Source organism: Oncorhynchus tshawytscha, linkage group LG25 (genome assembly GCF_018296145.1).
Source record: "Oncorhynchus tshawytscha isolate Ot180627B linkage group LG25, Otsh_v2.0, whole genome shotgun sequence".
Taxonomy (NCBI): Eukaryota; Metazoa; Chordata; class Actinopteri; order Salmoniformes; family Salmonidae; genus Oncorhynchus; species Oncorhynchus tshawytscha.
The window spans coordinates 23,004,472-23,028,449 of record NC_056453.1 but is presented as its reverse complement, the minus strand read 5'-3'; the positions used below and the strand labels follow the sequence as shown (position 1 = coordinate 23,028,449).

General features: G+C 42.6%; 1 protein-coding gene and 1 pseudogene across 2 annotated transcripts; one reads left to right on the top strand and one right to left on the bottom strand.

Annotated features, from left to right (window-relative positions):
- Positions 1-131: 131 nt before the first annotated feature.
- LOC112224797 lies at positions 132-23,976 on the bottom strand (annotated as a pseudogene).
- LOC112224462 (ankyrin repeat domain-containing protein 61-like) lies at positions 6,857-10,374 on the top strand. Of its 2 annotated transcripts, XM_042306140.1 has the most exons (4): positions 6,857-7,285; positions 7,540-7,711; positions 9,178-9,378; positions 9,512-10,374. In XM_042306140.1, the coding sequence occupies exons 2-4, from the start codon at positions 7,631-7,633 to the stop codon at positions 10,166-10,168; spliced, it is 939 nt and encodes a 312-aa protein (XP_042162074.1). In that variant the 5' UTR covers positions 6,857-7,285; positions 7,540-7,630; the 3' UTR covers positions 10,169-10,374. The 2 variants fall into 2 exon arrangements, with proteins under 2 accessions (XP_042162074.1, XP_024243793.1); XM_024388025.2 differs by having other exon boundaries at positions 6,857-7,711.
- Positions 23,977-23,978: the final 2 nt, after the last annotated feature.

Genomic DNA, 23,978 nt, shown 5'->3' with positions numbered 1-23,978 from the left:
AAATTAAAGGGTGGTCAAACAAACAACCCAGTCTTATTGACTTGATTATCTTCATCATATGAGTATGTTAATCACAACCACAAAATATGTAAATGAATCTTGACTAGATACTATGTCTGCAGACTCTCAGATAAGTGTAAATTAAATGATTTATTCTACAATTTTAACTTATAGTCACATTGTTACATCCAGGCAGAGAGACCACACACATTCAACCATTTGCACCAAATTATTCACATTTGGTAAGGTAAAGGGGTCGAATATAACAGGTTTGAAGATGGGCAGAGATGGTTGACGTCAAGTCCTGTCCGTGGAATGGGATGCTTGCTACATGCTCTGAGTCTGTAGCTGACTGATCTGTCTCCTGAGTTTCTGCTCTTTAACCCTTGTCTGCAAGCCATGGATAACCTGTAAGGAGAAGAGGGACATTGGTATCACAGATCAAACATCTCCAATGTGTAACACTCTTCTCCTGATATTTACTGTCAGTAGTTGGCACCAGATTAAACATGTGGCTGAAAGTGACACAGGTCAAACCATTATAGCCAAGCGATGCTACTAGCATTTGGATCATATGTGTTTGAGCTTTTACAGTAGCAGTGTAAAATATTATGGCAAGCAGAAATTCAACAAGTACATCAAACACATACACCCCAGTCATGAGATGTTCAATCCCTAACGGTCGGGCAGACAGTATTGGGGCATGAGGACTGCTACCAACTGTCTCAGAGAAAGTTTATATCTTAGCCACAAGATTCCAAATTACCATTATGCTTTTTTACACTGAGTTACACCAGGATCTGAACTCCATCATTGTTAGATTAAGACACAGTGGAGCCGGCTCGAGATATTGGTCGGAAAATGCCACTGTACTCCAAATTTTACCTTAATCCAAACTGATACTTTGAGAAGATTGAAACACTGCTAGTTTTCCCAGAAAACTGTCCCTTTCGTCCTCATGCTAGCTTGCAGTAGCCACTGCAGTCATTCTGGAATGGCAATCAGCCAATCAGCTCCTTCGTTGTTTCACGCAATGTTAGCATGAGGACAAAAGGGACAGTAAACTAGCAGTATTTCAATCTTCTCGATGTATAAGTTTAGATAAAGATAACATTTCTGCATTGAGGTACGTTTTCCGACCCATTTCCTGTGCCAGCTCCGTTGTGTCTTATATAACCATTACAGCAGCTCAGTGTAAAGTGTAATGGTAGGCTAGTTTCTATCTGCAAGCCATCAAACTGATAAACACTTGAACTGGACAAACCACTTGCACTTACTCTCCGCACCTTAGCACACATGCACTCACTCACTCCCACACACATCACAATTGCTGCTACAATACTTTTATTTTCTATTGCTAATACTGCACAATTTAAACACTTGCCCCCCAATCCCCACTTTCTGACACATGGGTAAATATTGGACAATAAATTGTGCTTTCCCATATTATACACTGAACCAAGATATAAACGGAACATGTAAAGTGCTGGTCCCATGTTTCATGAGCCGAAATAAAGGATTGCAGAAATTTTCCACATACACAAAAAGCTTATTTCTCACAAGTTTTTTGCACTAATTTAATTTGTTTACATCCCTTTTAGTGAGCATGTTATCCTTTGTCAAGATAATCCCTTCACCTGACAGGTGTGGCATATCAAGAACCTGATTAAACAGCATGATCAATACACGGGTGCACCTTGTGCTTGGGACAATGAAAGGCCACTCTAAAATGTGCAGTTTTGTCACACAACCCAATGCCATCTCATGTTTTGCGGATGAGTATTTCTCTCTGTAGTAAAGCTGTTTTGTGGGAAAAAACGTATTCTGATTGGCTGGGACTGGCTCCCAAGTGGATGCCCTCTCAGGGGCTATTTCAATTGACTGATTTCCTTATATGAACTGTAACTCAGAAAAATATTTTAAATTGTCACATGTTGCTTTTATATTGTTGTTCAGTACTTATGCTAAAATGTTTATTCTATTCTACTGAGCCGTTTACTTGATGTTTGTATTCTTATCTTTTATTATTTCTTATTGTTGTTGCATTGTCAAGAAGGAACCTGCAAGTAATCATTTCATTCAACGGTGTATACCATGTGTATCCTGTACATACCACTAATAAAACTTTAAACAATCAGTCTCATTCCCAGCCAGCCTAGTCATCCATACCATGTCTTTGCTGCTGAACAGCTCGCTCTGCAGCAGCTGTGTGGTGCTGGGTCTTAGAGTGGGGTCTCTGCTGGTCAGCAGTGTGATGTACTTGGCCAGGTCAGGCCAGCGCTGGGAGAAGGAGTCTGGGACCTTCCCCTCACAGAGGTCCCCTAGCGTCTGAACACGCTCCATCTCTGTCCCAAAGGGCTGGAACTTTGGGAACTTTGGGACACCACTCCTATACTGTACATGTCTGACTGCATTGGAGAAGAAACGGCATAGTGATACAAATATTTAGATTTACTGTGTATCAATTACTTTACAAATAAAAATGTTATATTATCATCATTACAATTCAATAAAAGTTTGTTTTATGTAGAAAAGTCACACTGATTGTGCCCAGTCATTTTTGTGTGTCTCTCGAGCGGCTAGATGGTCTTTATCATTCGGCCATCAGATTTGCATCACTGCACTCTATACTCCTCTGTAAACGGGTCATCTCTGTATACCCGTCGCAAGACCCACTGGTTGATGCTTATTTATACTCCCCTCTATCTGAGATATCTAATGCAGCCCTCATCCTCCTCATACAACACCTGTTCTGCCAGTCACATTCTGTTAAAAGGTCTCTGCAGCTAGCGACTGGAACGAGCTGCAAAAAAACCACTCAAACTGGACCGTTTTATCTCTTCATTCAAAGACTCCATCATGGACAGTTGTGGCTACTTCGCGTGATGCATTGTTGTCTCTACCTTCTTGCCCTGTGTGCTGTTATCTTTAGGGCTCCCGAGTAGCGCAGCGGTCTAAGGCACTGCATCTCAGTGCTAAAGGCATCACTACAGACCCTGGTTGGAATCCAGGCTGTATTCCATCTGGCCATGATTGGGAGTCCCATAGTGCGGCGCACAAATGGACCAGCGTTGTCCGGGTTTGGCCAGGGTAGGCCATCATTGTAAATAATAATTTGTTCTTAACTGACTTGCCTAGTTAAATACAAAAAATAACATAACAAAAAATATATAAATATCATAATAATAAGAAATATATATATATATATATATCAGCAAAAAAAGAAACGTCCCTTTTACAGTAGAAACCACATTGTAAAGGGTTTAAACACTGTTTTCCAAGCTTGTTCAATGAAGCATAAACAATTAATGAACATGCACCTGTGGAACGGTTATTAAGACACTAACAGCTTACAGGCGGTAGGAAATTAAGGTCACAGTTATGAAAACTTAGGACAAAAAAGGAGGCCTTTCTACTAACTGAAAAACAGCAAAAGAAAGATGCCCAGGGTACCTGCTCATCTGCGTGAATGTGCCTTAGGCATGCTGCAAGGAGGCATGAGGACTGCAGATGTGGCCAGGGCAATAAATTGCAATGTCCGTACTGTGAGACGCCTAAGACAGAGCTACAGGGAGACAGGACGGACAACTAATCTTCCTCGCAGTGGCAGACCACGTGTAACAACACCTGCACTGGATCGGTACATCCAAACATCACACCTGCGGGACAGGTACAGGATGGCAACAACAACTGCCCGAGTTACACCAGGAACGCACAATTCCTCCATCAGTGCTCAGACTGTCCGCACTAGGCTGAGAGAGGCTGGACTGAGGGCTGTAGGCCTGTTGTAAGGCAGGTCCTCCCAAGCCATCACCGGCAATAACGTCAAACCCACCGTCGCTGGACCAGACAGGAATGGCAAAAAGTGCTCTTCACTGACGAGTGGCGGTTTTGTCTCACCAGGGGTGATGGTCTGATTCGTGTTTATCGTCAAAGGAATGAGCGTTACACCGAGGCCTGTACTCTGGAGCGGGATTGATTTCGAGGTGGAGGGTCCGTCATGGTCTGGGGTGGTGTGTCACAGCATCATCGGACTGAGCTTGTTGTCATTGCAGGCAATCTCAACGCTGTGCATTACAGGGAAGACATCCTCCTGTGGTACCCTGCCTGCAGGGTGACATGACCCTCCAGCATGACAATGCCACCAGCCATACTGCTCGTTCTGTGTGTGATTTCCTGCAAGACTGATTTCCCTCAAGGAATGTCAGTGTTCTGCCATGGCCAGACTTATTTTCCACCATAATTTGCAAATAAATTCATAAAAAATCCTACAATGTGATTTTCAGGATTTTTTTTCTCGTTTTGTCTGTCATAGTTGAAGTGTACCTATGATGAAAATTACAGGCCTCTCTCATCTTTTTAAGTGGGAGAACTTGCACAATCGGTGGCTGACTAAATACTCTTTTGCCCCACTGTACTTGTCCTCTTGCTCAGTTGTGCACCGGGGGCCTCACGCTCCTCTTTCTATTCTGGTTAGAGCAAGTTTGTGCTGTTCTGTGAAGGGAGTAGTACACAGTGTTGTATGAGATCTTCAGTTTCTTGGCAATTTCTTGCATGGAATTGCCTTCATTTCTCAGAACAAGAGTAGACTGACGAGTTTCAATAGAAAGGGCTTTGTTTCTGGCTATTTGAGCCTGTAATCGAACCAGCAAATGCTGATGCTCCAGATACTCAACTAGTCTAAAGGCCAGGCCAGTTTAGCAGCATGCCATCATGTCAGGTTTAATCAGGCCAGTACTTCTTTAATCAGAACAACAGTTTTCAGCTGTGCTAACATAATTGCAAAAGGTTTTTCTAATCATCAATTAGCCTTTTAAAATTATAAACTTGGATTAGCTAACACAACGTGTCATTGGAACACAGGAGTGATGGTTGCTGATAATGGGCCTCTGTACACCTATGTAGATATTCCATTAAAAATCAGCCGTTTCCTGCTACAATAGTCATTTACAACATTAACAATGTCTACACTGTATTTCTGATCAATTTATGTTATTTTAATGGACAAAAAATTAGCTTTCCTTTCAAAAACAAGGACATTTCTAAGTGACCCCAAACTTTTGAACGGTAGTGTATATATTTCTGATATTATGGAGATGACTCACATTTGAATCATAGTGGGGACCCTCCAGTTTTTCAGGTGCTGCGTAAACAAATGTCCCCACTCCAGCGGTGTGAGAGGAACCTGCAGAAAGATTACAAGCATATCAAGAACACGCACAGGACCAGAGTTAGCCAGGGGAAATGTGTGGGTCAAGATCAGTGCTATGCCGTAAAAGGGATTTAGTTACACAAACCCATAGCACCATCTTCTGGTGATTTCAAGAACTACACATGGACAAAAGCGTACAATGGATCTACTTTGATACATTGTATACATCTCTGAGACGTTAACTGTTTACATATATATTGTAACAACCATTGAGCTTGTGGTGATAGAGACAGATTATAAAAATAGATTAATTCAGTTTTTCACCAGTGTTCTGTGAGGTGGAGGGTGGTTTTTCCTTGTCATCGATAATTTTGTCCAAGCAGGAAAATATTCATGCTGTAAAACAAAATCATACAAAATGTAAAATATTCACATAATATCCCATTTTTATGTTGTCTGTGAGGTCATAATGCTACAGGAGATTCTAAAACAGGGATTATTTTATACAATGCGTAATTCTATTTTGTCATTACCTCTAGGCCACGTTATTGCTTTAGTATATTTTTTAACTTGAATTTTTTATTTAAAATGGGTAATATTAGTAACAAACCATGCCTTAGTCCCTATTGCATGCATTATAAACTACAGCTTAATAAGAAAATCAGATTCAGCGATGGAGTCCCCGGTGAATTTGATCATTTGCAGTTTAAAATTCACGAAGCAATTGTCAAAGGAGATGTGTCTAGTATTATCAAGCTTTTAAGATCTCACCCTGTCAATGAGCCTGTTCAGATTTGGAAATACTGTACTGTTTTTTCTACACTTCAAAGACAGGTAACGTTAAGTGTTGAAAAACATGCCATTTTCGCTAGCCTAAATATATAGGCCCCTCAAAAAGTTCTAAATCGTTTACAGGGAATAACTATCAGTTGGAGTAAGAATTTATGGAGCGTCTATGCGTTGTTTTTGTTGTTTTTTACAAATAAAGTCCTTATTATTATCATGAAATAGCTCAGGTAGGATATGCCTAAACGTAATATTACATACAGGTTATTTTCGTCAGTGGAATCAGCCATAGGTGAGGCACCAACATCATATCGACAGCTGTCACCAGCGATGCAGAATGATGACGTTTCCAAACGTGCTTATTACTGCCTTCTTGAGAAAAAACATCAGAGCACTGACAGAGTACAGCGATGTAATTTACTGTTTGCTCAAAGGCTAATGTTGAGGCTGATAACCAGCATTTCACGATAACTGACATTTACAAAGAGCCTTAAAACGTGTAAGTTTTCAATAATGTAGAGCAAAGCGAACGTACACTTTAGTAGGACCTTGATCTTCTAGCTATGGGGTATGGATACGAACGTCAACTTTTCAGATGCTGAATTATATGATGCGATCTTGATAGAAGACCTGGCGCGTATTAACGATTTTACCCAAAAACGGGGGTCCAACTTTTACATCGATTTAAGAACAACGGGACTTCTTCATGAAATCCTTTCAAATGTAAAACCCACAATAAAAAATTCAGACATGGTATTCTCTAACGGTATGGTACAAAAGATTTCATGCAATCTGGAGTTATTGACCAAAAACTCCCAGACCTCCAAAACTATTGAGCATGCGTAATAGCCATGTTATTTAGTTTACTCACAGATTATCCATTATACTGTCTAAATACTCAAGTGGGGCCATTCTAGCCAATGAGAGGGCAGATACGCGTGTGAACAACAGGCACAACTCCGACAAAGTGTTTTCTAAATGTTGCCAGGATGTCAAGTGGCCTACTTATATCTCTCTACACTCGTAACAAGTTACGCATTACGAAATTTATATTCGATCAAATAAGCCATCCTGGCAATTTTTTGTTAACCAAATTCGACACTCATTGACCTCCATACAAAAACTCCTCGCTTTGTGAGAGAGAAAAAAACAAGTAAAACAAAAAAACAGCCTGTTCGGTAACAAACATTGAGCATTCCTAACATGTTTTTCTAAGTCTTTAAACAAGTTCTCTCTCGCTCATTGCCTACAGGGCTTAGCAATTCTCCCCCTCCACCTGGCTGCATCTTACAGGAGAGTGAAGAGCCTTGAGAGCCTTCTCTCTGCCGGGGCAGACCCGGAGATCAGGTATCCCTATATGAACAGGTTCCACTGGTTTAAGTCATACACTGAAAAGGGATGACCATATTAGAGCTTTCAAATGATAATACTGCTCTGTCTAACTAAGCAACATTAGATTATTGAGTTACACCCCTAAACTTCAGCATGGCCATTCAAAATGTCCTAAAACATGAAAAAAGCTCCATGAGTAATGTCACCACCAGCAAAACAAAACCATTCTGACAAGACCATTTCTCCCATGTCCTCCTTGCGACCTTCAGGGACCAGCGAGGGCGCAACGCCCTGCACCTGGTGATCACCCACTGGCCCACCATCCTGGCATCCTGGCCCAAGCCACGCACCAAGTTTGAGATGGCCATGATGTCCATGCAGCACCGGGCCGAGGCCTGCCTCAGGGTGCTCTGCAACCACGGAGTCAACATCAACGCAGAGGTAGTTGATTGATTGGTTAATTGAAAATTTCATCTAAAATTGTTCCATCCCTATGTTGAAAAATGTATGCATATACTAACCCAATTATCAAGGGTAAACACAAAGCATGATAAAGTTGCCTGTAGAGATGCTGATCTTATTGTCCGTTTTGTATTTCCACCCAAGGGTTCAAGCTGAGCCAAGGTCTGTGCCTATAAAGGGCTGCGTTTACACAAGCAGCCCAATTCTGATATTTGTTTCCACTAACGGGTCTTTTGACCAATCACATTAGATCTTTTCACATCAGATCTTATTCAGATTTGTCAAAAGACCAGTTAGTTAGTAAAAAAGTAGATCAGAATTGGGCTGCCTAAACGTAGCCGATTGGAATTAAACCAGAAGTCATGAACAGGGTATTTTCTGCATAGAAACGTTTTGGGAAGTAAAGAAAAAAGAAAAAATGTTTTTGGGGATGGAAAAACTGAAAAACGTTTTTCAGTGTAAACTTAAAATGACTAAAACCAGATGAAGTATGTAGAAAAGGTAATGGACCTACATATTTTTAATAAGATCATCTTTGAGAACTAACAATCACCCAAATAATAGCTAGACAGTCGGGAAGAATCTCAAATGTAAAAAATTTTTACATTAAGGAGTATTTTTGTCATGGCATAGGGCCCCCATTGATTTTGTTATAATGTTTGAATCACTCAGATAGCATAAGGGCCATTCCACTGTAACAGAATTACGCTTTGACTCTGTTTTCACTTTAAAATGTATGCCAAACCAAAACCATTGATTTCAAAGTTTAACAAACCATACAACTCTATGCACTTAGTTCACAAAAACTAAATTTGTGGAATAACTATGCAGAATTACTTCAAAATCGCCTTCAAGTTTTCATGCAACAACATTTTCCAAAAATTCTTAAATATCTGCTCTGAATAAAGATTCAAAGATGTCTGCTGAAAGAATAGGGTGTCAGCTATGACAGTTTGAAAACATTTATTTGGGTTATTTAACAACACTAAGTGAAGTGGATTTACACCCGGAAACGGAATAACGGTAACATAACAGAACAGACTATGGGAGGCGCACATTACTACATAGAGCCATGACTACATGGAACTGTATTCCACATCAGGTAACTGATGCAAGCAGTAGAATCAGATTTTTTTTTTTAACAGATAAAAAAATACACCTTATGGAAGAGTGGAGAATGGGAAGCAACACAAACATAGGCACAGACACATGCATACACACACACACACACACACACACGATAACACTATACACACACGTACACATAGATTTTGGGTTGTAGATATGTGGTAGAGGAGTATGGGGCTGAGGGCACACACTTAGTGTTGTGAATTCTGTAATGAATGTTTTGTAATGTTTTTTAAAATTGTATTGCTGCCTTAATTTTGCCGGATCCCAGGAAGAGCTAGTGGGGATCCATAGTAAATACAAATACAAAATTCTAGGTGGACAGTGACGGCCGCCACACCGCGCTTCACCTGGCTGTTCGCTACGGAGCCCTGCCCGCTATCAGCATCCTGGCGAGCCACGGTGCCAAAATCAACACCATCGACCACTTTGGGATGATGCCACTGCATATGGCTGCCGGGATCCTCAATACAGAGATGACAGCCAGCCTGATCAAGCTTGGGGCTGACGTCAACAAGGTTTTTAGTTTCTTTGTTATTTGTGTTTTACGTAACCCATTTTCAACTCCTGCTGTCAAGCTTTGAGGAATGTTTCTGGTGAAAGCATACTGATGTTTAGAAGTGCACATTTTAAATATAGTTTGCTTTGAAGGTGATGAGTAAGTCGGGTAACAGCCCCCTCCACCTGGCTGCCCTGGCGGCGGCCAACAAGCCAGTGAAGGCCCTGGGAGTGGACCTGGGCTGTATCATTGAGCTGCTGGATCAGGGGGCTGACCCGAACACAGTGAACCATGCCGGGCGCACGGCCCTGCACGAGGCCTGTAGCGGGGGCCACGAGGCCGTGGTGGCGCTCCTCCTGAAGTATGGAGCGGACATCAACCAGCTGACCACCGCAGGGGAAAACTGCCTCTTCCTGTACCTGGATCAGAAGCTCAACCTGAGGCACACCTCTCTACTGTGGAAGCTCCTCACCATGACCTACCCCCTGACCATCAGCAACAGAGATGGCCACCTGCCCAGCTCTTTAATGCTCCCAGAGTACTTTGACCAGCGGGACCAGCTACTGAACCTGTGCCAGCAGCCTAGGAGCCTCATGGACATATGTAAGATCCACATCTACCAACGCTATTGGAAGAGTCATGGTAGAGAATGCCTGAAGCAGGTTCTGCCAGACAGGGTGCATGACTTTGTGTTTAACCATTGGGAAAACGCATGTGATGTCATGTTTGTTAAGGAGGGTGATGACATCCCACCTCGGTTCCCCCGCTTTCCCAATATGGAGGACTTCACCATGCCTCAAGGAGTCTAACTCCTCCTGTCCAAGGAGATGAAGGCTACAGCATGTTACTTTAACATTTTAACACACATTACCTCAACATATTCCATGAACCTCCAGAGATATGGAGAGGTTCACAAGTGATCAACCTCATCAGAGAGCCGCAAAACCTCCTTTGTTATTATTTGATGGTGCACTTCTTTTTCTTATGAAATTAAACAATATACACTTGCAAAGAACATACCTTCAGGTCTCTATGCATGATTCCTCTAGAGTGAATGTATTCTACACCTTGAAGTATTTTATGTAGAATGCTGAGGGTTTGTTTCGTGTCCACAGCCCCATAAGGATCTGAAAAACAAAAGACAAAACATACTCATTAACAAATTCTGCATAATGTAAACCTAATCAAAACAGTGATAAATGTTGCATGTAAAACCAAAGCCACAAAGAGGTGCATCCTATTGTGCAAGTTACCTACAGTACCAGTGAAAAGTTTGGACACACCTACTCATTACAGGGTTTTTCATAATTTTTTACTATTTTCTACATTGTAGAATAATAGTGAAGACATCAAAACTATGAAATAGCACATATAGATTAATGTGGTAACCAAAAAAGTGTTAAACAAATCAAAATATATTCTATATTTGAGATTCTTCAAAGTGGCCAACCTTTGCCTTGATGACATCTTTGCACACTCTTGGAATTCTCTCAACCAGCTTCATAAGGTCACCTGGAATGAATTTCAATTAACAGGTGTGCCTTGTTAAAAGTGAATTTGTGGAATTTATTTCCATCTTAATGCATTTGAGCGAATCACTTGTGTTGTGACAAGGTAAGGGTGGTATACAGAAGATGGTCTTTTACCAAATAGGGCTAAGTCCATATTATGGGAAGAACAGCTCAAATAAGCAAAGAGAAACAACAATCCATCATTACTTTAAGACATGAAGGTCAGTCAATCTGGGAAATGTCAAGTACTTTGAAAGTTTCTTCAAATGCAGTCGCTAAAAGCACTATGATGAAACTGGCTCTCATGAGGACCGCCACAGGAAAGGATGACCTAGAGTTACCTCTGCTGCAGAGGATAAGTTCATTAGAGTTACCAGCCTCAGAAATTGCAGCCCAAATAAATGCTTCACAGATTTCAAGTAACAGACATCTCAACATCAACTGTTCAGAGGGGACTGTGTGAATCCGGCCTTCATGGTAGAATTGCTGCAAAGAAACCACTACTAAAGGACACCAATAAGAAGACACTTGCTTGGGCCAAGAAACATGAGAAATGGACATTAGACCAGTGGAAATCTGTCCTTTGGTCTGATGATTCCAAATTTGCGATTTTTGGTTCCAACCGCCATGTCTTTGTGAGACGCATGGTAGGTGAATGGATGATCTCCGCATGTGTGGTTCCCACCGTGAAGCATGGTGGTGGCCTGTGGGTGCTTTGTATTCCAGGTGTGGTGGTGCTTTGCTGGTGACACTGTCTGTGATTTATTTAGAATTCAAGGTACATTTAGCCAGCATGACTACCACAGCATTCTTCAATGATACGCCATCCCATCTGGTTTGCGCTTAGTCGGACTATCATTTGTTTTTCCTAAGTCATCCTCTGACAGGGCCGAGCTATCCCAGCTGACCACAGTGCAGCCGTCCCTCGTCTGGCCACACCGTCCCAGCAACACATTGGGGAAACGGTCATCTGGGAAACGGGCGTGCCGCATGGTTTTAGGACCCACCGCCTGCGTGCTCTTCTCCTCTTTCACTGGGAGGCTCACTGGTGCTTTAGCTATGGCCACTGGCTCCTTTGACTGATCTGGGCTCGTGAAGACTTTTGAGGAGCCGCTGCTACTAACTGTACTCTCCTCACTGCTGTGAGATTGGGGGAAAACAAGTTTAGGTTTCTAATATGATACTGAATAATAATTGGCCTTGTAATTCAGTTATATGAGATATAATACCGTTCTGGCAGCACATGCATTTCCAGTGCAGAGGGTATTGATGCAGGCTCTGAAATAAAGAAATTGTACCAAATGTAAAATGTGAAAAAACAAGAGGTTGGCTATGAATAAACTAAATCACTTGAATTTCTATACTAGAACATGTCAGAGGAAAGACGGAACGGAACTCACTAGTAAAAGCATGTGTGATATGCTCCATCCAGGCAGTGTGGTAGCCTACTACATTGATGTGCTGAAGACTGGATAACACTTTCACCTCTCTGAGAACCTGAAACAAATACAGGAAAATACTAAATGACTGATAAATTCACTTGTGTCCATTAATACTTCACTGAAGAATACTGCATTTTTGGAACATTAAAACTCAATACATTTGAAATACCTTCATGCAGTCTTCCCTTGAAACATTGATGATGAGAATTTTCTTCACAGCATACTTCTGTCCATCCAGCTTGTTTTTAACCTATGACAAAACATTAAAAAGGGGGAATTTATTCCACTGTTGGTTTTATTAATGTGTGATTTTTATTTTGACAAGACAGTTCCGTACCTTGAAGACTTTGCCATAGGATCCTTTTCCAAGTATAGAGAGCTCTTCAAACTCACTGAGGTAGCGAGACGTCTGTGCCTGGAACAGACCCTCTTTTGGTCCACGGTGAGATTAAGAAAATGAGTAAAGAAACAGGTCCTCAAATACCTCTCACAACACGAAGTACACAGCAGTACGTTTATTTTTATTTCAGCCATTTAGCTGACCCTCTTATCCAGAGCGACTTACAATTAGTGCATTCGTCTGAAGATAGCTAGGTGAGACAACACAATCGTGTTAGGTACATTTTCCCTCATCCGCAGGAGGTTGGTGGCAACTTCATTGGGGAGGACGGGCTCGTGGTAATGGCTTGAGTGGAACGGTATCAAATACAGTACCAGTCAAAAGTTTGGATGCACCTACTAATTCAGGGGTTTTTCTTTATTTTTACTTTTTTCTACATTGTAGAATAATAGTGAAGACAATCAAACTATGAAATAACACATATGGAATCATGTAGTAACCATGGTTTGCGCTTAGTGGGACTATCATTTATTTTCCCAACAGGACAATGACCCAACACACCTCCAGGCTGTGTAAGGGCTATTTGACCAAGAAGGAGAGGGATGGAGTGCTGCATCAGATGACCTGGCATCCACAATCACCCGACCTCAACCCAACTGAGATGGTTTGGGATGATTTGGACAGCAGAGTGAAGGAAAAGCAGCCAACAATTGCTGAGCATATGTGGGAACTCCTTCTAGACTGTTGGAAAATCATTCCAGGTGAAGCTAGTTGAGAGAATGCCAAGAGTGTGCAAAGCTGTCATTATCCCTATACCAGTCTGCTGTTCCCACATGTTTCAAGAGGGCCACCATTGTTCCTGTTCCCAAGAAAGCTAAGGTAACTGAGCTAAACGACTACCGCCCCGTAGCACTCACATCCGTCATCATGAAGTGCTTTGAGAGACTAGTCAAGGACCATATCACCTCCACCCTACCTAACACCCTAGACCCACTCCAATTTGCTTACCGCCCAAATAGGTCCACAGACGATGCAATCTCAACCACACTGCACACTGCCCTAACCCATCTGGACAAGAGGAATACCTACGTGAGAATGCTGTTCATCGACTACAGCTCGGCATTCAACACCATAGTACCCTCCAAGCTCGTCATCAAGCTCGAGACCCTGGGTCTCGACCCCGCCCTGTGCAACTGGGTACTGGACTTCCTGACGGGCCGCCCCGGGTGGTGAGGGTAGGCAACAACATCTCCTCCCCGCTGATCCTCAACACTGGGGCCCCACAAGGGTGCATTCTGAGCCCTCTCCTGTACTCCCTGTTCACCCACGACTGCGTGGCCACGCACGCCTCCAACTCAATCATCAAGTTTGCAGACGACACAACAGTGGTAGGCTTGATTACCAACAACAACGACGAGACGGCCTACAGGGAGGTGAGGGCCCTCAGAGTGTGGTGTCAGGAAAATAACCTCACACTCAACGTCAACAAAACTAAGGAGATGATTGTGGACTTCAGGAAACAGCAGAGGGAACACCCCCATCCACATCGATGGAACAGTAGTGGAGAGGGTAGCAAGTTTTAAGTTCCTCGGCATACACATCACAGACAAACTGAATTGGTCCACTCACACAGACAGCATCGTGAAGAAGGCGCAGCAGCGCCTCTTCAACCTCAGGAGGCTGAAGAAATTCGGCTTGTCACCAAAAGCACTCACAAACTTCTACAGATGCACAATCGAGAGCATCCTGGCGGGCTGTATCACCGCCTGGTACGGCAACTGCTCCGCCCTCAACTGTAAGGCTCTCCAGAGGGTAGTGAGGTCTGCACAACGCATCACCGGGGGCAAACTACCTGCCCTCCAGGACACCTACACCACCCGATGCTACAGGAAGGCCATAAAGATCATCAAGGACATCAACCACCCGAGCCACTGCCTGTTCACCCCGCTGTCATCCAGAAGGCAAGGTCAGTATAGGTGCATCAAAGCTGGGACCGAGAGACTGAAAAACAGCTTCTATCTCAAGGCCATCAGACTGTTAACAGCCACCACTAACATTGAGTGGCTGCTGCCAACACACTGTCAATGACACTGACTCAACTCCAGCCACTTTAATAATGGGAATTGATGGAAATGATGTAAATATATCACTAGCCACTTTAAACAATGCTACCTTATATAATGTTACTTACCCTACATTATTCATCTCATATGCATACGTATATACTGTACTCTATATCATCGACTGCATCCTTATGTAATACATGTATCACTAGCCACTTTAACTATGCCACTTGGTTTACATACTCATCTCATATGTATATACTGTACTCGATATCATCTACTGTATCTTGCCTATGCTGCTCTGTACCATCACTCATTCATATATCCTTATGTACATATTCTTTATCCCCTTACACTGTGTATAAGACAGTAGTTTTTTGGAATTGTTAGTTAGATTACTTGTTCGTTATTACTGCATTGTCGGAACTAGAAGCACAAGCATTTCGCTACACTCGCATTAACATCTGCTAACCATGTGTATGTGACAAATAAAATTTGATTTGATTTGATTTTAAGGCAAAGGGTGGCTACTTTGAAGAATCTAAAATATATTTGGATTTGTTTAACACTTTTTTGGTGACTACATGATTCCATATGTGTTATTTCATAGTTTTGATGTCTTCACTATTATTCTACATTGTAGAAAATAGTAAAAATAAAGAAAAACCCTTGAATGAGTAGTTGTGTCTAAACTTTTGACTGGTACTGTACATCCAACACATGGTTTCCATGTGTTTGATGCCATTCAATCTGCTCCAGCTATTATTATGAGCTGTCCTCCCCTTAGCAGCCTCCTGTTCCCTCAACGTAAGGCTCTGGGTGTCTGTATTCAATAACATTTGACCCTGAAATAGCAGCAAAAAAAACTGGTCAGTGAGAGAACATCAATGATAAACAAGAAATCTGACCAGGCATGTCCCGCATTACATTATCACTAAATGGACATATCAAGTGTTACCTGTGGAAAAATGGAGGTGCTGACAGCATGCAGTAGTTCAGTGAAGCCTCTGTTGTATTGAAGTCTGATTGTGCTGAACTCCTCACTGATGGCTAATAGGGAGAGGACGTTCTTCGCTGCTAAATGCTGACCAATGGCTGGAGAGGACAGCAAAGACAAGGAAGTCATTCACTGTGTTGTTATTGTTCACAAGTTCTTTTTTTGACTTTTTACACAAAAAATATATATTTCCTGAAGTCAGCGATGCAAAATGGTGGCAAAAACACAGACAAAAACAGAGTTTACCGAGTTACTTAGTTGAAAATAATCCTATTCTAACCTCTCTCCACACAACAACCAGAGAATGTTCATGTTTTACTAACAGAGAGATGGAGTTTAGTCAATCCTCTTTACCTTTGAACAGCATATGTGAGCGGGTTGGGTCCCTCTCATAGACAAAGCACAGGTGTTCCAGCAGGGAGCCCAGCAGCAGCTGGTTGGTGATGGCTGAGGCAAACTCCTGGATGGATGGGTACTGTTTGCCTGCCATCAGAACCTCAGTTAGTTTTCGGAGTCTGACGCTGTGTTTACATAGAGGATGAGAAACAGGACAGAGGAGAGCCTGGTAAGTGTTTGTAACAAGATTATAGATTATGTAATAGATTGGATAATAGCAAAGTTGTGTTTCAACAGTACCCTCCAAAACTTCCTTGTAGCTAGGAGATGATGCCCAACATAATGTTTAACATTTAAAAAAAAAACTTTAATACCCCTTTATAGCAAAATTAGTTTTTTGTAAAAATGTAAGGGGGAAGGATGTAGCCACAGTATATATTGTATCTGCTACATGGTACTGATGATGGGGGTGTGGAGCAAAAGCAGCCCTCAAATTTGGTTGGGACTAAATAGAGTATTGATATGACCGGAAGTTACTTTTTGTAGCAAGTTAGGAGAGCATCTTAGCTAACCCTAACCCAAGTCTCCTAACCTGCTGCATAAAGTCACTTCCGAATATACAGTGGGGCAAAAAAGTATTTAGTCAGCCACCAATTGTGCAAGTTCTCCCACTTAAAAAGATGAGAGAGGCCTGTAATTTTCATCATAGGTACACTTCAACTATGCCAGACAAAAATGAGGGAAAAAAGCCAGAAAATCACATTGTAGGGTTTTTAATTAATTTATTTGCAAATCATGATGGAAAATAAGTATTTGGTTTCATCTGGAGAGGAGTGGCATTGTCATGCTAGGGGGTCATGTCAGGATGAGCCTGCAGGAAGGGTACCACATGAGGGAGGAGGATGTCTTCCCTGTAACACACAGCGTTGAGATTGCAGGCAACGACAACAAGCTCAGTCCGATGATGCTGTGACACACCGCCCCAGACCATGACGGACCCTCCACTTCCAAATCGATCCCGCTCCAGTGTACAGGCCTCGGTGTAACACTCATTCCTTTGACGATAAATGCGAATCCTACCATCACCCCCTGGTGAGACAAAAAAGCACTTTTTGCCAGTCCTGTCTGGTCCAGCGACGGTGAGTTTGTGCCCATAGGCAACATTGTTGCTGGTGATGTCTGGTGAGGACCTGCCTTACAACAGGCCTACAAGCCCTCAGTCCAGCCTATCTCAGCCTATTGCGGACAGTCTGAGCACTGATGGGGGGATTGTGCGTTCCTGATGTAACTCGGGCAGTTGTTGTTGCCGTCCTGTACCTGTCCCACAGGTGAAATGTTTGGATGTACCAATCCTGTGCAGGTGTTGTTACACATGGTCTGCCACTGCGGGGACGATCAGCTGCCCATCATGTCTCCCTGTAGCGCTGTCTTAGGCGTCTTACAGTAAGGACATTGCAATTTATTGCCCTGGCCAAATCTGCACTCCTCATGCCTCCTTGCAGCATGCCTAAGGCACGTTCAGACAAATTAGCAGGGACCCTGGACATCTTTCTTTTGGTGTTTTTCAGAGTCAGTAGAAAGGCCTCTTTAGTGTCCTAAGTTTTCATAACTGTGACCTTAATTGCCTATCATCTGTAAGCTGTTAGTGTCTTAACGACCATTCCACAGGTGGATGTTCATTAATTGTTTATGTTTCATTGAACAAGCATGGGAAACAGTGTTTAAACCCTTTCATTTCTGCCCACAAATTTTCTATGGGATTGAGGTCAGGGGTTTGTGATGGCCACTCCAATACCTTGACTTTGTTGTCCTTAAGCCATTTTTCCACAACTTTGGAAGTATGCTTGGGGTCATTGTCCATTTGGAAGACCAAGCATTAACTTCCTGACTGATGTCTTGAGATGTTGCTTCAATATATCCACATAATTTTACTTCCTCATGATACCATCTATTTTGTGAAGTGCACCAGTCCCTCCTGCAGCAAAGCACTCCTAGAACATGATGCTGCCACCCCCGTGCTTCACGGTTGGGATGGTGTTCTTCGGCTTGCAAGCCTCCCCTTTTTCCTCCTAACATAACAATGGTCATTATGGCCAAACAGTTCTATTTTTGTTTCATCAGACCAGAGGACAATCCTCCAAAAAGTATGATCTTTGTCCACATGTTTTATTTTATCTTTATTTAACCAGGTAGGCAAGTTGAGAACAAGTTCTCATTTACAATTGCGACCTGGCCAAGATAAAGCAAAGCAGTTCGACAGATACAACGACACAGAGTTACACATGGAGTAAAACAAACATACAGTCAATAATACAGTATAAACAAGTCTATATACAATGTGAGCAAATGAGGTGAGAAGGGAGGTAAAGGCAAAAAAGGCCATGGTGGCAAAGTAAATACAATATAGCAAGTAAAACACTGGAATGGTAGTTTTGCAATGGAAGAATGTGCAAAGTAGAAATAAAAAATAATGGGGTGCAAAGGAGCAAAATAAATAAATAAATAAAAATTAAATACAGTTGGGAAAGAGGTAGTTGTTTGGGCTAAATTATAGGTGGGCTATGTACAGGTGCAGTAATCTGTGAGCTGCTCTGACAGTTGGTGCTTAAAGCTAGTGAGGGAGATAAGTGTTTCCAGTTTCAGAGATTTTTGTAGTTCGTTCCAGTCATTGGCAGCAGAGAACTGGAAGGAGAGGCGGCCAAAGAAAATTGGTTTTGGGGGTGACTAGACAGATATGCTGGAGCGTGTGCTACAGGTGGGAGATGCTATGGTGACCAGCGAGCTGAGATAAGGGGGGACTTTACCTAGCAGGGTCTTGTAGATGACATGGAGCCAGTGGGTTTGGCGACGAGTATGAAGCGAGGGCCAGCCAACGAGAGCGTACAGGTCGCAATGGTGGGTAGTATATGGTGCTTTGGTGACAAAACGGATTGCACTGTGATAGACTGCATCCAATTTGTTGAGTAGGGTATTGGAGGCTATTTTGTAAATGACATCGCCAAAGTCGAGGATTGGTAGGATGGTCAGTTTTACAAGGGTATGTTTGGCAGCATGAGTGAAGGATGCTTTGTTGCGAAATAGGAAGCCAATTCTAGATTTAACTTTGGATTGGAGATGTTTGATATGGGTCTGGAAGGAGAGTTTACAGTCTAACCAGACACCTAAGTATTTGTAGTTGTCCAGGTATTCTAAGTCAGAGCCGTCCAGAGTAGTGATGTTGGACAGGCAGGTAGGTGCAGGTAGCGATCGGTTGAAAAGCATGCATTTAGTTTTACTTGTATTTAAGAGCAATTGGAGGCCACGGAAGGAGAGTTGTATGTCATTGAAGCTTGCCTGGAGGGTTGTTAACACAGTGTCCAAAGAAGGGCCGGAAGTATACAGAATGGTGTCGTCTGCGTAGAGGTGGATCAGAGACTCACCAGCAGCAAGAGCGACCTCATTGATGTATATAGAGAAGAGAGTCGGTCCAAGAATTGAACCCTGTGGCACCCCCATAGAGACTGCCAGAGGTCCGGACAGCAGACCCTCCGATTTGACACACTGAACTCTATCAGAGAAGTAGTTGGTGAACCAGGCGAGGCAATCATTTGAGAAACCAAGGCTGTCGAGTCTGCCGATGAGGATGTGGTGATTGACAGAGTCGAAAGCCTTGGCCAGATCAATGAATACGGCTGCACAGTAATGTTTCTTATTGATGGCGGTTAAGATATCGTTTAGGACCTTGAGCGTGGCTGAGGTGCACCCATGACCAGCTCTGAAACCAGATTGCATAGCAGAGAAGGTATGGTGAGATTCGAAATGGTCGGTAATCTGTTTGTTGACTTGGCTTTCAAGACCTTAGAAAGGCACGTTAGGATAGATATAGGTCTGTAGCAGTTTGGGTCAAGAGTGTCCCCCTTTGAAGAGGGGGATGACCGCAGCTGCTTTCCTATCTTTGGGAATCTCAGACGACACGAAAGAGAGGTTGAACAGGCTAGTAATAGGGGTGGCAACAATTTCGGCAGATAATTTTAGAAAGAAAGGGTCCAGATTGTCTAGCCCGGCTGATTTGTAGGGGTCCAGATTTTGCAGCTCTTTCAGAACATCAGCTGAATGGATTTGGGAGAAGGAGAAATGGGGAAGGCTTGGGCGAGTTGCTGTTGGGGGTGCAGTGCTGTTGACCGGGGTAGGAGTAGCCAGGTGGAAAGCATGGCCAGCCGTAGAAAAATGCTTATTGAAATTCTCAATTATGGTGGATTTATCAGTAGTGACGGTGTTTCCTATCTTCAGTGCAGTGGGCAGCTGGGAGGAGGTGTTCTTATTCTCCATGGACTTTACAGTGTCCCAGAACTTTTTTGAGTTAGTGTTGCAGGAAGCAAATTTCTGCTTGAAAAAGCTAGCCTTGGCTTTTCTAACTGCCTGTGTATAATGGTTTCTAGCTTCCCTGAACAGCTGCATATCACGGGGGCTGTTCGATGCTAATGCAGAATGCCATAGGATGTTTTTGTGTTGGTTAAGGGCAGTCAGGTCTGGGGAGAACCAAGGGCTATATCTGTTCCTGGTTCTAAATTTCTTGAATGGGGCATGTTTATTTAAGATGGTTAGGAAGGCATTTTTTAAAAATATCCAGGCATCCTCTACTGACGGGATGAGATCAATATCCTTCCAGGATACCCCGGCCAGGTCGATTAGAAAGGCCTGCTCGCAGAAGTGTTTCAGGGAGCGTTTTACAGTGATGAGTGGAGGTCGTTTGACCGCTGACCCATTACAGATGCAGGCAATGAGGCAGTGATCGCTGAGATCTTGGTTGAAGACAGCAGAGGTGTATTTAGAGGGGAAGTTGGTTAGGATGATATCTATGAGGGTGCCCGTGTTTAAGGCTTTGGGGAGGTACCTGGTAGGTTCATTGATAATTTGTGTGAGATTGAGGGCATCAAGTTTAGATTGTAGGATGGCTGGGGTGTTAAGCATGTTCCAGTTTAGGTCGCCTAGCAGCACGAACTCTGAAGATAGATGGGGGCAATCAGTTCACATATGGTGTCCAGAGCACAGCTGGGGGCAGAGGGTGGTCTATAGCAGGCGGCAACGGTGAGAGACTTGTTTTTAGAGAGGTGGATTTTTAAAAGTAGAAGTTCAAATTGTTTTGGTACAGACCTGGATAGTAGGACAGAACTCTTCAGGCTATCTTTGCAGTAGATTGCAACACCGCCCCCTTTGGCAGTTCTATCTTGTTGCAGATGCAAATCGTAGTCTGGCTTTATTATGGCGGTTTTGGAGCAGTGGCTTCTTCTTTGCTGAGCAGCCTTTCAGGTTATGTTGATATAGGACTCGTTTTACTGTGGATGTAGATACTTTTGTACCTATTTCCTCCAGCATCTTCACAAGGTCCTTTGCTGTTGTTCTGGGATTGATTTGCACTTTTCGCACAAAAGCCCATTCATCTCTAGGAGATCTCCCCTTCCTGAGCGGTATGACAGCTACATGGTCCCATGGTGTTTATACTTGCGCACTATTGTTTGTACAGATGAATGTAGTACCGTCAGGCGTTTGGAAATTGTTCCCAAGGATGAACCAGACTTGTTGAGGTCTACAATTTTTTCTCTGAGGTCTTGGCTGATTTATTTTGATTTCCCCATGATGTCAAGCAAAGAGGCACTGAGTTTGAAGGTAGGCCTTGAAATACATCCACAGGTACATCTCCAATTGACTCAAATGATGTCAATTAGCCTATCAGAAGCCATGACATAATTTTCTGGAATTTTCAAGCTGTTTAAAGGCACAGTCAACAACTTCTGACCCACTGGACATTTGATACAGCGAATTATAAATCAAATAATCTGTCTGTAAACAATTGAGGGAAAAATTCCTGTGTCATGCACGAAGTAGATGTCCTAACCGACTTGCCAAAACTATAGTTTGTTAACAAGAAATTTGTGGAGTGTTTGAAAAACGAGTTTTAATGACTCCAACCTAAGTATATGTAAACTTCCGACTTCAACTGTATAAATATATATATATTTGAGCTTTATGTAGGCAAGTTAGTTTTTTTATTGAACCAGGAAAAGCCCATTGAGACCCAGTCTCTTTTTCAAGGGAGACCTGACCAAGGCGGCAGCAACAATCAATACATTACAGAATTAAAAAATACAACAACATGATTCAGCCTATAAAAAGCATTTACACTACTCCGTAACTGTCTCCCATCAATATTTTAAATGAATTCAGTGGCACTAACATATCTAGATGATGGCGCCGAAGAGGAGGGATGACGTTTTACATGCCCGTAACCAATTGTGCTATTTTGTTCGTAACTTATTTTTTTACTAACTTGATTAGTTTCACACCTATGCCCACGAAGCGGCCAATATTTTGGAGACAAAAGTTGTCAAGAGCGCATTCTGACACACTGGAAGCAATTTACGAACTTTGTTCTGACGCTATTAGTGGACACAGAAAGACGGATAAACCATGTTTAGCGGATCTCTTCTGTGTATAAAGTGACGCAAGTGTGCAAAAAAAAATCATCTAAAGATGCCCTTAGCTGTTCTACAAGTGGTCTGAGGCAGGCGTAAGACTACAGGCGTTTTCAAATGCATTGTTTTGGAAAACAGCTCGGAGATGTAACGATGTTCTTACGAAGGTGTTAACGACGAATTCATGCCGCGTTCAAAACAACTGGGAACTCTGAATAATACGACGTAAAATTATGACGGAAAGTTGAGTTGGATGACCTTTGAAATCGATTTTTCCCAGTCGGAGCTCATTTTTTCTCCTGGGTTCCCAGTTGTTTTGAACGCACTGAAGTCAGAAATGTCCCATTTCCCAGTTGTTTTGAACGCGGCATTCACTTTTGGGAAACCGGACCAGGTAGGGAAAGGGGTCCAGCTCCGATATCGTCTCTCAGATCAGTCATCCCTCAGGGTCTCTATGCTACCACCTACTGATATGTAACCTCTCAATGCAATGCATCTCTCAGGAAAAGTGGGGGGTTCGAAGGAAACCATATCAGGAGAAGTGGGGTTTTCAAAAAGTGCCACTCAAGATGTCCTTTGTGTTATCGGACTTTAGTCATGGTCTGCAGCGATGACAGTAAGGAATTTCAGTTGTAGCCAAGAAAAATGTCTATTCACTCACTGTGGGCTTTGTCTTTGAACTTTACCTACCCGTTGCCATGTACGTAACTTTACGTTTTTCGTAAATGCTAGCTAACGTTAGCTACCTTATTATAAGAAGCATTCATTTGACAGTGTATTTGATTAAATATTTGAAATAATAATAGAAGTATCAAGTCATGGCGGTTCTAGTATTTATGGAATTCCAGCGCTTCTAGTGTTAAGACTCCTTTCGAAATCCACACTTCTCCTTATATGGTTCCTTTCGAAACTCCCACTCTTTTCGATATCCCACTTTTTCTGAGAGATGCAATGCATTGAAAGATAACATTTCAGTAGATGGCAGCATAGAGACCCTGAGGAATGACTGCTCTGACCCTATTGCAGGTACATTCAGTGGTTAGGTTGGCTGACAGCAGGATGACTCCGCCCACAGTACCATTACATACCTTCTCTCAATTCTGGCTAGCTAGTTAGATTGAGGCTAGTTAGCACAGCCATATTTGTAGAATCAATTTCAGGTATCTATCATCTTCACTGTTGGTCAAATTAAACACACTCCCCTCATGTCTGGTCGTTGTGGTGGTTAGATTTCGGCGAATCAAGGGGTTGATCATGCTGATGCTACTCGAACTTTCCTCTCTGAGCCCGTTTAGAGAGCTAAACATATTGACGTCGGCCATTTAACTGGCATAAATCAATGTCCAACTGTAAGAAGACTTTGGCTTTAATATTTTCCATTTCGCATGAACGGTAACTACATTAGCTAGATGTTATGATCAAATAATATTTACAAAAGCTCGCCAGAAGAGTCCCATACCGTCAAGTGTCATCCATTT

What these genes read in the sequence shown, in the direction of transcription:
- LOC112224462 (XM_042306140.1), top strand. Translation starts at nt 7,631, where the DNA reads ATGGCCATGATGTCCATGCAGCACCGGGCCGAGGCCTGCCTCAGGGTG. An exon ending in GAGTCAACATCAACGCAGAG is followed by an intron (nt 7,712 to 9,177) that starts GTAGTTGATTGA and finishes ACAAAATTCTAG; the next exon opens with GTGGACAGTGACGGCCGCCA. An exon ending in TTGGGGCTGACGTCAACAAG is followed by an intron (nt 9,379 to 9,511) that starts GTTTTTAGTTTC and finishes TTTGCTTTGAAG; the next exon opens with GTGATGAGTAAGTCGGGTAA.